This window comes from Chenopodium album, chromosome 3 (genome assembly GCF_948465745.1).
Source record: "Chenopodium album chromosome 3, dcCheAlbu1.1, whole genome shotgun sequence".
Lineage (NCBI taxonomy): Eukaryota > Viridiplantae > Streptophyta > Magnoliopsida > Caryophyllales > Amaranthaceae > Chenopodium > Chenopodium album.
The window spans coordinates 63,585,003-63,601,277 of record NC_137836.1 but is presented as its reverse complement, the minus strand read 5'-3'; the positions used below and the strand labels follow the sequence as shown (position 1 = coordinate 63,601,277).

The 16,275-nt window shown below is 34.8% G+C and overlaps 1 protein-coding gene across 1 annotated transcript; it reads left to right on the top strand.

The window, feature by feature from the left end:
• Positions 1-12,432: 12,432 nt before the first annotated feature.
• On the top strand, positions 12,433-15,367 carry LOC145614630 (uncharacterized). The gene is made up of 3 exons (XM_081669695.1): positions 12,433-12,774; positions 14,657-14,766; positions 14,840-15,367. Exons 1-3 carry the CDS (start codon positions 12,582-12,584, stop codon positions 15,125-15,127), a joined length of 591 nt encoding a protein of 196 aa, XP_081525821.1. The 5' UTR covers positions 12,433-12,581; the 3' UTR covers positions 15,128-15,367.
• The last annotated feature ends 908 nt before the right edge of the window (positions 15,368-16,275 follow it).

Below are 16,275 nucleotides of genomic sequence, written 5' to 3'. Positions count from 1 at the left end.
AAGCGGCGATAAAACCCCGCATGACCCAAGAAGCTTCTAACTCCCTTAACATTGACTGGGGGAGGTAATTGCTCAATCACTGATATTTTAGCTTTGTCTACTTGTATGCCCTTATCAGATATAATATGGCCAAGGAATACTCCCTCTGTCACCATAAAGTGACATTTCTCCCAATTGAGTACTAAGTTGCATTCTTCACATCTTTTCAAAATTTTAGCGAGATTAATTAAGCATGAATCAAATGAAGAACCATATACGCTAAAATCATCCATAAAGACCTCCATAATAGACTCTATGAAATCAGAAAAAATGCTCATCATGCAACGTTGAAAGGTAGCAGGTGCATTACATAAACCAAAGGGCATTCTACGATATGCAAAAGTGCCATAAGGGCATGTAAAGGTGGTCTTTTCCTGATCTTCAGGGTGGATCGGAATTTGGAAAAATCCCGAATACCCGTCCAAATAGCAAAAGAATTTGTGATTAGCTAACCTCTCAAGCATTTGATCAATAAAGGGGATAGGGAAGTGATCCTTTTTAGTGGCGATATTTAATCTACGATAGTCTATGCACATACGCCACCCTGTTACAGTTCTAGTGGGAATTAATTCATTTTTATCATTAGTTATCACAGTCATCCCACCCTTCTTCGGTACTACCTGCACATGACTTACCCACTTGGAGTCAGAAATAGGATAGATGATACCTGCATCAAGTAATTTCATCACCTCTTTCTTGACTACTTCCTGCATGTTTGGATTTAATCTTCGTTGGGGTTGGATGCAGGGCTTGTAATTTTCCTCTAGATGAATCCTGTGCATGCAAAAATCAGGGCTAATACCCTTGAGATCATCAATACTGTACCCTATAGCCTTCTTATGGGTTTTGAGGACCCCCAGAAGTTGGGAAGATTGTAGGTCAGTGAGTGCAGTACTGATGATCACGGGGTGTAGTTCCTGCTCATCTTGAAAAACATATTTTAAATGAGAAGGGAGAGGTTTTAGCTCAGGTTTCTTGACCTCTGCAGGTTTTGATTCCTAAACTAAATTTACTACCTTCATTGTCTCCTTGGGGCTTAACTCTTCTAAGGAAAGAGCTTTTTCAATACTTTGTACCTCATTACCCCAAATGCTTTCATTGTTGCTAGATAAATTCCCGCAGAGAACTTCCTCCAAGGGATCCTTCGCAAGAACCTGTGGCAAGCTATCAACACAAATATCGTCCATTATATCAATTGTATCAATATAACAACAATTTTCCTCTAACATAGGCCCTTTCAAAACCTTCCCTAAATTAAAGGTAACATTATCGTCACCTACAAAAAGGGTTAGTTTACCATTTTTCACATCAATAATAGCTCCTGCAGTGTGGAGGAAAGGCCTACCTAATATAATGGGTATTTGTGTGTCCTCTGCCATATCTAAAACAACAAAATCGACAGGAATAAAAAATTTCCCAACTCTGACAGGTACGTCCTCTAAAATACCTAAGGGATATTTTACCGAACGATCTGCCATTTGCAAAGTTATATTAGTAATTTTTAATTCCCCAATATTTAATTTAGCACATATAGATGATGGAATGACACTGACACTAGCACCCAGATCACATAAAGCTTTATCAATAAAAACATTCCCAATGTGACAAGGGATAGAAAAACTACCGGGATCCTTTAATTTAGGAGGTGATTTATTTTGCAAATAAGCGCTACACTCCTCTGTGAAAGCTACAGTTTCTACTTCATTAAAGGCCCTTTTCCTAGTCAGAATGTCTTTCATGAATTTAGCATAAGCAGGTACTTGAGTGATTAATTCAGTGAAAGGAACTGTTACCTGCAGGTTTTTCACAACCTCTAAAAGCTTACCGAATTGTTTATCAAGCTTACTCTTCAGTTGTCTATTAGGGAATGGAAGCTTGATAACTGGGCTCTGCACATCTCCTCCCTTATCCTTCAATTTACCCTGCACAGAAACATTAGTAGGGTTAGTATCTTTTTGTAGCCCTGCAGGGCTAGCAGGATTACCGTTTGGTGTAGAGGAATCTAGATCAGGAACTGGTCCATCTTCCTTTGGCATAGGAGGTCCATCATAATGTGAACCACTCCTTAGAGTGATTGCATTAGCATGATCTGTAGGATGGATAGGTTGTGATGGTAGAGCTCCCTGCTGACGGGATTGTAGGGTAGATGAAAGTTGTGCAATTGGATTGTCCATGATTTTATTATGGGCTAGAATAGAATCAATTTGCGCATCCATACTCTCCATATGCTTTTGCATATTAGCTAGCATCGCTCTAATTTCTGTCATGGCAGGGTCGGAAGATGATGAGGGTGATGCTTGGCTTTTCTGGCCAGCATTAGGATGGTAATATTTTTGCTGTGGTGGGGGTTGTTGTTGTGGTTGTTGTGGAGGTGGAGGGTTTTGTACATTGGTACTCCGATATGAAAGATAAGGATGGTTTTTATAACCGGCATTGTAGGAATTGGAATAGGGGTTTTTTTGCCTATAGGTTTGAAAGGCATTCACTTGTTCCATAGAGCTCCTACAATCTTGCTCCCAATGACCTACAATTCCACAATTTTCACAAAAAGCCTCATGGTTAGCAACAGCAGAAACATTAGCTACAGAGTTAGGAGCAGCAGTAAGATTGTCTAATTTTTTACAAATAGATGTTAATTGAGCTTGCAAAAAGGATACAGAATCGACATTATGTTTTCCCTTATTTGCAAACCCCCTCGGATTCCCATATTGGGAATTGTGTATTGCCATGTCTTCGATAACCTGTCCTGCATCATCCACATTTAAATTCATAAACCTCCCACTAGCTGCCGAATCTAATACTGATCTGGAAGAATTTCCAAGTCCATTATAGAATGCTTGGATCAATTGCCATTGTGCTAGATTGTGGTGGGGGCACTCTCTCTGTAAATCCTTGAACCTCTCCCAAGCCTCATATAATGTTTCGTCGGCCTCTTGGGTGAAGTTCTGAATAGCACTCCTTAGCACCGCTGTTCTCTCTGCGGGATAATATTTATTATAAAAATTCAAAGCAAGAGTTTCCCAGTCAGTAATACCAAGTGCAGTTCTATTCAAACCGTTAAACCATAATTTTGCTTTGCCACATAAAGAAAAGGGAAAAAGAATCTCCCTGATTTGGTCCTGCGTAACCCCGGCTTGTCTAATGGTGTTACAATATTGGCAGAAATCTGCGATGTGAAGATTAGGATCTTCACCCTTAGCTCCGCTGAACTGCTTCCTCTCTATCATAGTGATAAATTGGGTTTGATCTCAAATTGAACTCCATCTAGAGCCGGAGTAGGAATAAGGTGCGGGAAGTCTGTGAGCTTTGGTTGGGAATAATCACTGAGTTTCTTCTGGGCCGTCATCTCTGATTCTGAATCTGAAGGAATATCTGTATCACTAGAATCAGGGGGAGGATCTCTTCGATCGTTGTCCTCCTCAGAACCCGCCAGAATTTGTCTATAGAGTCTCCTTTGCCTATGAAAAGAACGCTCGATCTCAGGATCAAAAGGGATGTCACCTGCTCTAGAACACCTGGGCATAAACAAAGAACTAAAGACAAATATGAGATTTGCCTCAAAGAACTAATGTTCTCTGAGGCAAAAGGGGGATAATCTAGACTACAAAAATATAATCAGAAAATAAAAATAAAACCGTTTCCCCGGCAACGGCGCCAAATTTTGACAGGGTATAGTCGTATCCCCTAATCAAAAATAATTACCTAAATCACTAACTAAGGTAGATAGGGAAGTAGGGTCGAACTCCACAGGGAAACAAGTCTTTTTAATTCTAATTAATTAATATAATCTAAATTATCTAAGTAACCAATATTTTAAATGTGAATTCTATACTATGAAGAATGAGTTTAGGGAGAAAAGAATCAATAATAAGGAAACCTAGGGTCACAGGTTCACCAATAATTAATATTCCGGGATAGAACGAAGTAATTAATAATTAACAATGCATAGATAACATGATTAACAGGCTCTCGCAATTTATTAATCAACAAAGATCTAACAGGCTCTCGCAATTTATTAATCAACAAAGATCTAACAGGCTCTCGCAATTTATTAGACCTAAGTTCCTATTAAAAATAGCCTTTAATATTAAATCAACATCTGCTCGATTCATCAATTCAATATTGCTAAACATTCACAATCAAATTACATCTATCTGCTCGATTCATAATCTAATTGCAAAGAATTAAAACAATTCAATAAGAAATTATCATGCAATATCAACAATCAATAATAACAAACTATCCCTTCATATCAATTATGGATCCCCATGAACCCTAGAATTAAACTACTCACTAATCATCATAACTAAACCAATCAAATGAATAAATAAAAACATAATCAAGAAAACAATTAAAAATAGCTGAAATTAAAAAGGGAAGAAATTGTACCAAAACAAATCTGGAATTAATGAAGGAATTAAGAACAACAGTTTAGAGAGAATTTAAGAGAGAGAAAGTCTAAGAGAAAGAAGGTAATTAATTATCCGTACAAAACGTATATATACTTCTCCTAAAACAAGAATTAACTAAACTTAATCAGACTCTAGAAAAACACGCGCCCGATTGGGCGAAGGGGCGCCCGATCGGGCCCGCCTTTTTTACCACGCCCAGTCTAATATGCCGCGCCCGATCGAGCCTACACTCACCCGATCGGGCGCGCCTTTCCTTGATAGCATCCATGCGCGCAGCCGCCCGATCGGGCGTATGCTTGCCCGATCGGGCCCGGTCTTCATCTTCAAGGCTTGGACTTTGATTGGGCTAGATTTCTCGGCCCAATCCATATTTCCTCTCGGGTCTCGAATACATGGTCCAATTGCCTCGTGATCCAAATAACCGAGCCCTTAATCACCGGCTCGATGGCTCTAGCCGGCCTTGGGCTCCAAAAGTGGTCGTGCTCCTCCAATGCTCGTAGTCGCTTCATAAAAATCCCGGGAAAATGCTCCAAAGGTGCAATTCCCTGCAAAACTTAACCAAAACTACAAAAAAAACTAGAAAACACATATTAGTAATAAAAGTGGCCCGAAAGAGCCAAAAACACTACTAATAATGACCACGGGACGGGGGTAAAACACTATATAAAATAGACATATCAAGCCTCACAAGGTGAAACCCACCGTCCTGATTGAAAATGTTCAATTTCATCATGCACAAGTACACCATCTTTTGTCTGAACAACATTGAAAGATATCCTATCATGCCCTTTATAAACATACTTATACTGATACTTAACTGCTTCAATAGTAGAACAAACTTCAACATTCAGGTGACAATTGAAATATGCTAAAAGGTATGGATTATATGGAATCACCCATGTGTTATCCATTTCAACTCCCCGGACTTTAACAGTATCACATGTTTCTCTTCTTCGATACAAAGGATATCCATTATTGCTACTTTTTGTTTCATCACAGTTTTGTTTTGGATAATCATACTTGCATTTGCCACGATTCTCTTTATGTTTCATGCAGGGGCATTCCGGATTCAAATGACCACATGGTCCATGCATCATATGCTTGATCACAATTTCCCTTAAGTATCCATTTTCAACAGATAGAATTTCAGCACGGACAAATTTATCAAACTCATCAGGAGACTTGATTTTGAACCCAGATTTCAATATAATGAGAAAATGAGCATGTGGTAAACCTCTTTTTTGAAATTCAATAACATAATTCAGTGCAGCTACTTCTCCAAATACCTTTTTCTTTCGAATTAAATGTTTTAAAGCAAGAACCTTTGCTCTAAATATTCTTGAAACAATATCTGGCCTATTCTGTGCTTCTTCTCCAATAGCAAGTTCTTGTTTAATTTCAGGCCAATTGGGATTGCATGTCATTGTTATAAATAGATCAGGCTTGCCATACTTCTGAACTAACGACATTGCATTTAAGTATCGCTTCTTAAGATCACGAGGACCACCTATAAATGTGGCAGGTAATATGACTTTCGTACCAACATTTGCTGCACAAACTTCTCCACAGTCAATAGTATCAAGAAGACCCTGATAAATATCAGCCCTTATTGTCTGTTGATTCCTTCGGAAGAAATCCAAGCGCGTATTTTCTACCTTGACATACATATCAACAATATATTGTTGAAAACATCTTCCAGCTCTGAGTAATAAATTTCCAGGGCGACACTGTAGTTTATAAGCATAGTATTCTCGAGCTGAAACATGCCTATCCGCCTTAGATGATCTACCATTTGCACCTACAAATCAACAATTGAAAATAAAAAAAATAAAAAAAAAAAAAAAAAAAAAAGGAATTTAAACAAGAAATCTGAACATCGTCTAATTTTATAGCTCTTCGTTGACAAAGGTGCTTATACAATAATAAACATGAAAATCGTTAATATTAATGTTCAAATCACTTCAATACAGATAATTGAATAAGTTCATAGCATTACCAAAAAATTAAAAAAAAAAAATACTTGTTTGTTGAACTCTAATCTTTTTTTTTTTTTTTTTTTTTTTGTGGATACATTTGCATCATCTACTTCATCACTTCCAATTTCCAGACCTCTTAGACGTTTAGTTTTGTAATTATTCGATGTTGACGGTGCTTGTAATAAGCGAACTAAATTATCAATCACAAACATAAAAATGATAAACATTATAACCCAAACTTCCTGAATATAAATTAAATTTCTCAAATTACTTGAATATAAACCAATTTATTCTTTAAAATTATCTTAAACAGCAAGTTACTCACTCATTTTCCAAAACTATATGAAAATTCCACGATACACTGTCCTTGAAATTCTCATTATATCAACTATTCAATAAATTTTGTGAACACAACTTGTGATCCGAATCCCCTGAATTTATATAACAAAACAAGCAATAAACCTTTAATGTAATTTTGGTAAATTATAAAAGCAAATAATTGTGAAACTCGTAAAACAAAAGTCGACACAAAAATTCATTATCATAGAATATATTTGATCCATTTCATCAATTACATAACCATATGTCTGAATACAAGCCCCATATATGTACTAATAAGAGTTCATTACATAAGCACTTCAAAATCTGTCAACAACAACATACATCCACAAAACATTTATACATTTTAATTATATCAAAAACTAACTTAGACTCCACTCCTACTACCCCATCCCATCCCAAACTTAAAAAGTCTAATCCTTCGAAAACCTTATACGCTTCAATCGACCATGTAAATCTTCTGAGCCTGCCACCTCTGGAAACACATCACTGCTAGATTCAGCAATTCCTGATGATTCTGAAAGTTGAACCGTAACATCAGTATCATTGAAAGTTACATCAGGTGGAATAGGCAGTGCTCCTTCAGACTTCTTCCCTACACCAGCTAAGCAGTCTTGTTCTACAAGTCCCGTTGAAGGTTCTAACGGCTCTGTAACTCTTAACACTCGCTCCTTTACACTTAAATAACTTTCCCTTTCCAAAACACACAACACAGCATCAAACCTACAAGTCGTTGCCCTATAATTAGCATCCACTATCTCAAGATTACACACATCAATGAGATAGTCAACAGCTTTCCTAGCAAGATCTTGCTTAGCCGCATCTTGGCTTGTACAATAATCACTAAACAAACACCGAAATCCTAAACTATTCTTATGGTGGATGATGTTAAACCATGAAATATATTGATTAGGAAATTGCTCAATAGTTTCAATTGGAGTACACTTTATATTAACACACTTTAAAACAGACCTTAATACTTCAACAAAATCAATAACAACTTTCTTCTGATTGATACCAGATTTAGTGCAAATATCTCCATGAAAATAAACCTTAGATTCTCCTTTTTCAATTCCCTCCAATTCCTCTTTTTTATAACTATACAATCGTCCACAACGTTCAAACATTTTTTTCCCTGTAAGGCTGTAACATCATCGACAATTATATCATGTTTTTTCATCAGATCATACACTGCTTTTCTAGCTGCAATTTCACACGATTCATCTACACTCTCCAAATCTCCACCGAGGTAAACAACAGGAACATCACTAATATCACTCCTAATAGCCACACAAGCAATGCTTCTTCGAAGATTGAGATATTGGTATTCTGGATCGTAATTTGCTTCAACAAAGGACGAAACGAAATCACTACTTGTGTGAGTGGAGCATCCATAACCTGTAATAAACGTATGATCAACCAATTTAGACTAAGGTCAACCCAAATAAAATACAATGAAAGTTATCACACTCAAGCCATTTCAAACTTCTTTCTATGGACTAATAAATATTATACCACCTTCGTATCCTACATTTCTTTACTTGGACCAATAGACAAAGTTCAACATAATTTACCCTTAATACTCCACATAAAATACATACAAAATCAGAGTATTCAAAATTTACCACAATCACCGAAATAAAAAAAAAATTAAGTCCTCAAAATAATATCAACTGACATACAAACTTATAAACAAAAAAAGCTAAATATCGACAAATCATAAAGAAAATCATGTCAACTTCAACCCATACATTTCGAAAACAACCATAACAGTGAACAGAATCCCTTCACCACCACATAAAGAGCTCATATTATCATTTGTTCTTCTCGGTTTCAACATTAAACATATCATCTAAATTATCACAATGTTACAATATAAGTATAGAATATAAATCACTAACAACAATTATAGCATACTCCATATATACCTATGACTAATTTGCAATTTATTCATCTAAATTGTACCCAATTATAAATATTAGCAGTCTAAACCATAAAAAACTCTCAAATGCAAACAACTCTTTGGAATTTCCAATCCATTTAAAACACATACATGCATGCCAACTCTCAAACCATAATAACGAAATCTTAAATAAATTATTAACACTATAAATCAACTTCACATACGCATGTGCTAAACAATGCAATCAACTACTTTAAATATCCATGCATATCAATTTTCGAACATCAGAATGGAAATTCAAGACACTATCACACAAAAATCACATAATAGTTACTGCAGAAACTTTCATGCATACCAAACAATCAAGAAACAATGAACAAAATACAAAATTCAATTTCATCCTTAAACTCCCTAATTATTTCACAATGCATGCAAAAAACGTAAAAAATTTAAATTCAATTTGAACTCCATAAATATCACAGAGTGCATGCAATAAACATACCACCCCTAATTTCAAAATATAAAAACAAACAATCAACAAACACTTAACCAAATACAAAAATTCGAAATCAATTTCAACCTCTAGAAAACTAACTCGAAAAATATAATGAGCAAATTACTGAAAATTAAATTAGAAATAGATAAGTAATTGTAAATTACCTTCGAGCTCAGAGAAAAGAAAACTTGGATGAACAACTTCAAGAAACAAAATATATTCTGTACTCAAACAAACAGAGAATGTATATATATATGAGATCATAATGGAGCTACAAATATATCTAACCCACCCAAAAAGCACATGCCTTAAAACAAGGAAAAAAAGATAATTTCTCATGCAAAAACCCCTAATGATTCTTAATGTATATAAATCAAAATTAAAAACCAAAGAAGTAGGCAAAAGCAATGGCAATTTCGCAAATAGCATCAAAATACATGAAAATTATGGTCAAGGCACTATTCCTTTCAAAAATCACTGTTCATTTTTGCTAAACATTTTGATGATGTGGTTTTTCAAGGGTAGTAGAAGTACATGTTATTTTTATAAATGCATGTTTTTTTTTTTTTAATGCATGATGTTGAAGTAAATAAGTGAATAACGAACATATTATTTTAGCAAAATAACACAAGATTTTATACAAAATAACATAAGATTTTGGCAAAATAACTCAAGTATGGCGACCATGATCTAGGGATATATAAAAGGTAGTGCTGTCAAATTTCAAACCGAAACCGTTTAACTGTCCGAAACCAACGGATCCAAATGAGAACCGAACCGATTAAAAACCGATTTTGTAAAACCGAAAATCGACTCGAACCGTATTTAAGTAAAACCGAAACCGAACAGATCCGAATAATGTCAACCCGTATAAGAACCGAACCCATTAACAAACCAAACCGGTTTTAAACCGAACTAAAATCAAACCGAACCGAAAAAGAACCGAACCGTTTCTAACCCGAAACCGTTTGAACCGAGGTAAAAACCGGTTACACCGAACCGTTAACAAACTGCAACCCGTTTTCACCGAACCGTTAATAAACCGAACTGTCTATAAATCAAACTGTAATTTCGATCTCACAATAACTCATCAAATCATGATTATGACACATCAATTAGATGATTGAATAAGAAGCAGCTAACAATGTGATAGTAAAACAATAATAATTTATTAATATACTAAACTTTTATAATCTACGTTACTTCGTAATAAACTAGTAACATCAGTATGACTAAACTTGAAAATAACATGATATGTATTTTTAAAATCGATGAGAATCTAATATATATATATATATATAAAGGGGAGTTTTTTCCCGAGTTTTTAGAGAGCCACATAGGATCTAATTTTCTTAGTGTGCCATGTAGGATTATAAATTTTAGTAGTGACCAATTAAACAGGAGATTATTAAAATCTTTTATAATTAAATAATTCAAATGCCACGTAAGTAAAATTGGCGAATAAGATTTTCCCATTTAAATTAATTAAATATAAAATATTATCTTTTGATATTAGGAATATCATATAACTAATATATAAAGCTAAACTTTTATCCAGGTCACGAGACAGCGACACTTGGCGTTCCAACTTTTCGCCAAGTGTCGCGCCACCTTGGATAGATTTAAATAGACTTCCTAACAAAAAAAATATAGTTTAGAATTTTATTTGGATAGAATTTTAGGATAAAATTGTTTGTTTAGAGTTTTATTTTTGATAAAATACCAATATTTTAAATGTACAAATTGAATTATAATTTTATTCAAAAATATTATTAAATTATAATTCTCAAAGATTATCATATAAATTTACTTTTCATATATATCATAATATTTTTTGGTGCGAAGGAAGTAATTTAAAGCGTAAAACATACATTTATAATATATATTAACCGGTTAAAATAAAATACTTCACAATCTAATAGAATTTTATTACTATGTAGATCTGTCAATTAGAGTCAGGTCATGAGTCATCTCGGATTGGGTCACTTCAAGTTACGAGTCAAGAAATGTTCAACCTTTACCTAAAGTTTTGGGTTCAGATCAACCCAACGGGCTTTGAACATTTATTTTATTTAATTTATTTTTTTTGCTAATCTTTTTTTTTTTTAATGTATTAAATGGAACATTTCTACCAATATTATTATTGGTCATTACATGGTTACTGGATAGCAAATCGTCACAAAAACACATCAATTCTTAACTAATTTTGTATCAATGATATATTTTAAAATTTGATACATATGTTAATATTTATCTTGAAATTCAATAAACAACCCGGGCAACACACGGGGCACAAAACTAGTATATATATAAAGGTGAGTTTTTCCCGAGTTTTTAGAGAGCTACATAGGATCTAATTTTCTTAGTGTGTCATGTAGGATTATAAATTTTAGTAGTAACCAATTAAATAAGAGATTATTAAAATCTTTTATATTTAAATAATTCAAATGCCACGTAAGCAAAATTGGCGAATAAGATTTTCCAATTTAAATTAATTAAATATAAAATATTATCTTTTGATATCAGGAATTTTATCTAAACATATAACAAATTTTAGCACATAAATATACGTATAAAAAAATTATTTTAAAATTTTCAAACAAACCGTGCATCGCACGGGCTTCATCTAGTTTGTATATAATATAATGCCTAATGCCTAAATATGAAGTGATGAAGTCTCGGCTTGATATTAAACTTGCTAACGAGCAAAAGGTTAGTTAGCAAGTACTATGAAATTTCAAACCAAAATTGTTTAACTGCCCGAATCCAAACGACCCGATTAAAAACCGACTTTTTGAAATAAAAAACCGTTTTGAACCATAATTTAGTAAACGTGAAATGGAACAGATCCGAATAACGTTAAATCGTATAAAAGGCGAACCCGTCAACAAACCGAACCAAAATAAAACTAAACCGAAAAAGAACCGAACCGTTTCTAACTCGAAACCGTTTCCAACCCGAAACTGTTTAAAACCCGAACCGAATTAAAACCGCTCAAGAATAAACCGAAACTGAATCGAACCGATAACTATTTAAACCGAACCGAAACCGACCCGCGATACATTTAAACCAATTTCAAACCGACCCAATTTAATACCGAACCGATTTCAAACCGAACCGAACCAGAACTGTCAAACCGTTTTGACAGTGCTATAGGATTACAGGAGTACACGATTTTGTCTTGAACAGTGTCACTTTCCAATTCTAAAAAGTCGGGTTCGAAGTGGTTAGGTTCTCACTTGATCGTGTAGGTTCGGGTTAAAGATACATTAAACAATTGGTGTCTTCTACATTGTGCCCTTCTTCAAGAACACCATCAATCGTGTCTGTTAGTGTCCTGCAAATTAGGGTTTATCTTCACTGAAAAAATTGGGCATTTTTTCTACGTCTCTCTCATATTTTGTTAAATTCGTACGATGAAGAACGCTAATCTCAAGAACAACGATTCGGGCGAAAGAGGTGGCTTCAATCCCTATAACAAAATGAACAACAACAACAGTAAGATTAAGATGAAGAAAAATATGCAGAGATTGGGAGGCACTGGTCTTTCTCTTGAAGCTTTTGCCAATGCTAAAGCCAAACAAAATTCATATAATCCTGCTTTGTTAAGTATGTTCCTTTTTCTCTACTCCTCTAAATTGCTGTCTTTTATGAATTTCTTGTGATTTTGGTATTTGGGTATTGTTCTGATGCTTGATTTTTGGAAGAATTTAGAGTATTTTGACCTTTGATTTCATGGTGCTAATTGTTTTTGGGTTTCGATGATATGCTTAATTGATTATTGATTGTGGAATGATTTCTTGTATTATTCAAGGCCTAAAGCCGCCAAGCCGGCTTCGTGGCGTTGTAATTGGACTAATTTTGTATTGGTTGTATGACATATTGGATGGGGATTGACAATTCTAGTGAGGTATTTTGTTAGCTTTGGGTATAATGGTATTGAAGAAGAAGAAAAGGGAGAAGTTGCTTTTCAAGATAATTTATGCTACTAATTTGAACCCTAGAAGCATGGAGAGTCTAACTTTATGCCTTTCTACAATGACAGGAACTTGCTACTAGTTAGTAATTTACTCCATCAGTTGATTAAGGAATAGGAACTTGCAGCATACATTGTGGTTGTGCTGTTTAAGAGCCGAGCAATCTTTTCATTGTTCATTTTAGAGTTTAATAGAACCAAAATTCCAATTTGAAGAATCTCTTTCTGCTTGTTTCAATCAACATGTAAAAAACAGGATGCAACTTACCTGCAGTGAGACACGTCACAGAGGTTGTCTTAATCCAAAGTCTCTTGTAGACACAAGAATCTATACTCATATGATATTAGAGATGGTCTTATCAAATATGTACCAACAAAGTTTACCTACTACCTTTAAGCCCGATCATAGAAGCTTTTCTTCTACTTTTTTAAGTTCAGCTGTGAAATTTTATGGGTAGTTTAATCAATTGAATTTATTTGATGAAAATTTATTATGTCCTTGCTGTTGGCCTGAGCCTGGGACAAACAGGTTTAGTGATTTTGTGGTCTTGTTCTCCTCTTGCCAAGAATTTTTACTTATGTTCAATGAGATCTTTTGTGGCGGAATGATTGATGCGTTTCTGCAAATCTGCAATTCATATCTTGTGGATAGCAAGCAGGCTTGCAGAGTGTGGTTTAGTGACTGGACTTTTCTATTTCCAATGAGCTTGATGCCTCCACCCAGATCATATTGTAGAAAGCTGGTTTTCTATGAGTTATGGAAGGGAAATATTGTGATTTATTGGTCTTGCAACGTGTCTTCGTTTAGGGATCGAGAAACATGATGACAGTAAGGCATGTTTTTTTGAGTGCTTGTTTGTTGTGGGGGAAGAAACAATTAATCTATAGGCCAATGATTTTTACGCTTGTGTTATTGCATATTAGTTGACTCAAGACTTAGCTGTTCGTAAAAGTGCTGGACTGTAGACATCTTATGGAAGTTTTGCATTTTCTGTCAATGATACGGGTCGGTCAAGTGTCCATACCCCAAATTTGAGTGTTTCGGTATTTAATTCTAACACAAATCTGAGGTGGAATAAAGAGTTTGACATAGGATGTTTTGATTGAACTCCTTGATTTGGTATCTTTGACCCTTCACTGAGGCAAGAAGATTCTGCTTTAAATTTAAAATTCTATATTGACCATGTAAGAAAAATAGTAATTTCCTATCTGCTGGACTAGAATGGACAAAGAGATGGCTAAGGACTATATTTTGAATTGTCAGGTCTATATGGAAGCTTATTGCTTTTGCAGTGCTTGACATGCCTTGCACTTCCCAACATGTAATCCCGATGCTGATCTGATTAGCGTGATCCTGTTTTTCAGTCGTATGCTGAGTTGAAAAGAGCCTTTTCTATAATTTTATGTATATGTATTGGTATTGCAAATATATGCTACATAGTTAAATGTTGACTGGGTTTTTATTTGATTATATCGGTGATATACTAATGTATATACATCTTTGCATCACTGTAGAGAAGAAAAGGGAATTTTACACGAATGCCAAACATGTAAGCAAGTACAAGAAATTGCTGAAGCAACAAAATCAACCTAATGATCAATCCGTATCTGTTGAACCTGTTGAGGTATGTGTTCTTTTTTGCTATTTTAAACTGAAACATTGGCCTGAGTGTAACATGCTTCCTGGCTCACTTGCAGGAGAATGATGGTGGTCCTGGTGAGACAAGCAAGGAAGACAAGAAAAACAAAAAGGGATCATACAGTTTGCAAGAGTTGTATGTGAAGAAACATGAAGAACAGGAGAAAGCAAGGATGGAAAAAGAAGCCTTCTATAAAGCAAAAAAGGAAGAAAAGGAAAAGGCTGAATCCCGCAGGAAAGATTTACGGGAAAAGATGTTTAAACGAACACGGAAAGGTCAGCCTGTCATGAAATACAGAATTGAGCACATATTGGAGACCTTGCAGGGTTCTACTTCAACATCATAGCTCTCTGCTTTTTGAATGGAGCTTCTAACTGCAAAAAACCGAATGATGGATCAGCTCCTCTGTTCATTTGATGTATCTCTGTGTCTAGAGGGACATGATGATACAAGTCATTTAAGTTGATTCTGGGAGATGTGATGCTCTGTTGTAGTTAGATTGTCAGTTCTTGACCTTGTAACATTTTGCTCTATAATGCATAGCAAATTACACAATTTTGGACCAATCTTTATTCCATTTTTTTTTCCATTTTTTTTTTTTTAATTATTCTTTCAATTAGTTTCAATATCCTTGAATAGTAATATTTTAATAGGGTAAGAACGAAGACTATTTGTGCTGGTGCAATCCTTCAATTTCAGCATTCTTTGAAAATGGCAGCTCCTTTATAACTTAAAGAACTGGAGTTGCTCAGTCACTGATATTTATGGCTGCTACAATATGTGAAAATTCAGATTGGTGTTTTCTGTTATGAGAGTCTCTCTAATTGTTTCCTTTTTACTATATAACAAACCTCAGCTTCTTACGAACTTACATCAATTTGACTTACCCAAATCTAAAATTTTGTTAAGAGAACCTCTCTAGTTTTCTCTGGTTTTGAAGCTTATTTCCTAATGTAAGAAAACCTATGTTTGTCATCATTCTAAATTAAGCAAGCATTTTGATTAAACGTGAAATTGGAACAAATTTAAAAATGTGCTTGCTGAAATACACACAGCTTGTGACGATTGCCATTTCTTTGTCAAATTTTTTAGGCATCATGATCTGTGGCATAACCATGAATAATTTCAATTATCCTTCCTATTTCACAGGCTATCTCTACACCATAATGCAAAATAAAAATGTTTAACTTTCTGATTTTTTTGCATTGAAGGTTTGTTTGTGACATTGATTCTGGTGGCTTAATCTTCTTGATAATTCGCCATATTCATGGTTAGCAGAAAATCTGTTGTATAGGATAAGATCGGACTAGATGGCAAATCCTCCCGGGATATGCAAAACAATCTGACCCTGGGTAGATAAGGTATGTTGTGCTCGTAATTTGGATAGGTGTGATGCTATCTCATATTAGTCATATACTTGAAGTAATAGTGATGGCTGTGGTACTGTCTTGAATGATATGGTTATACTACCTCCGTTTCTTATTATGTGCAACA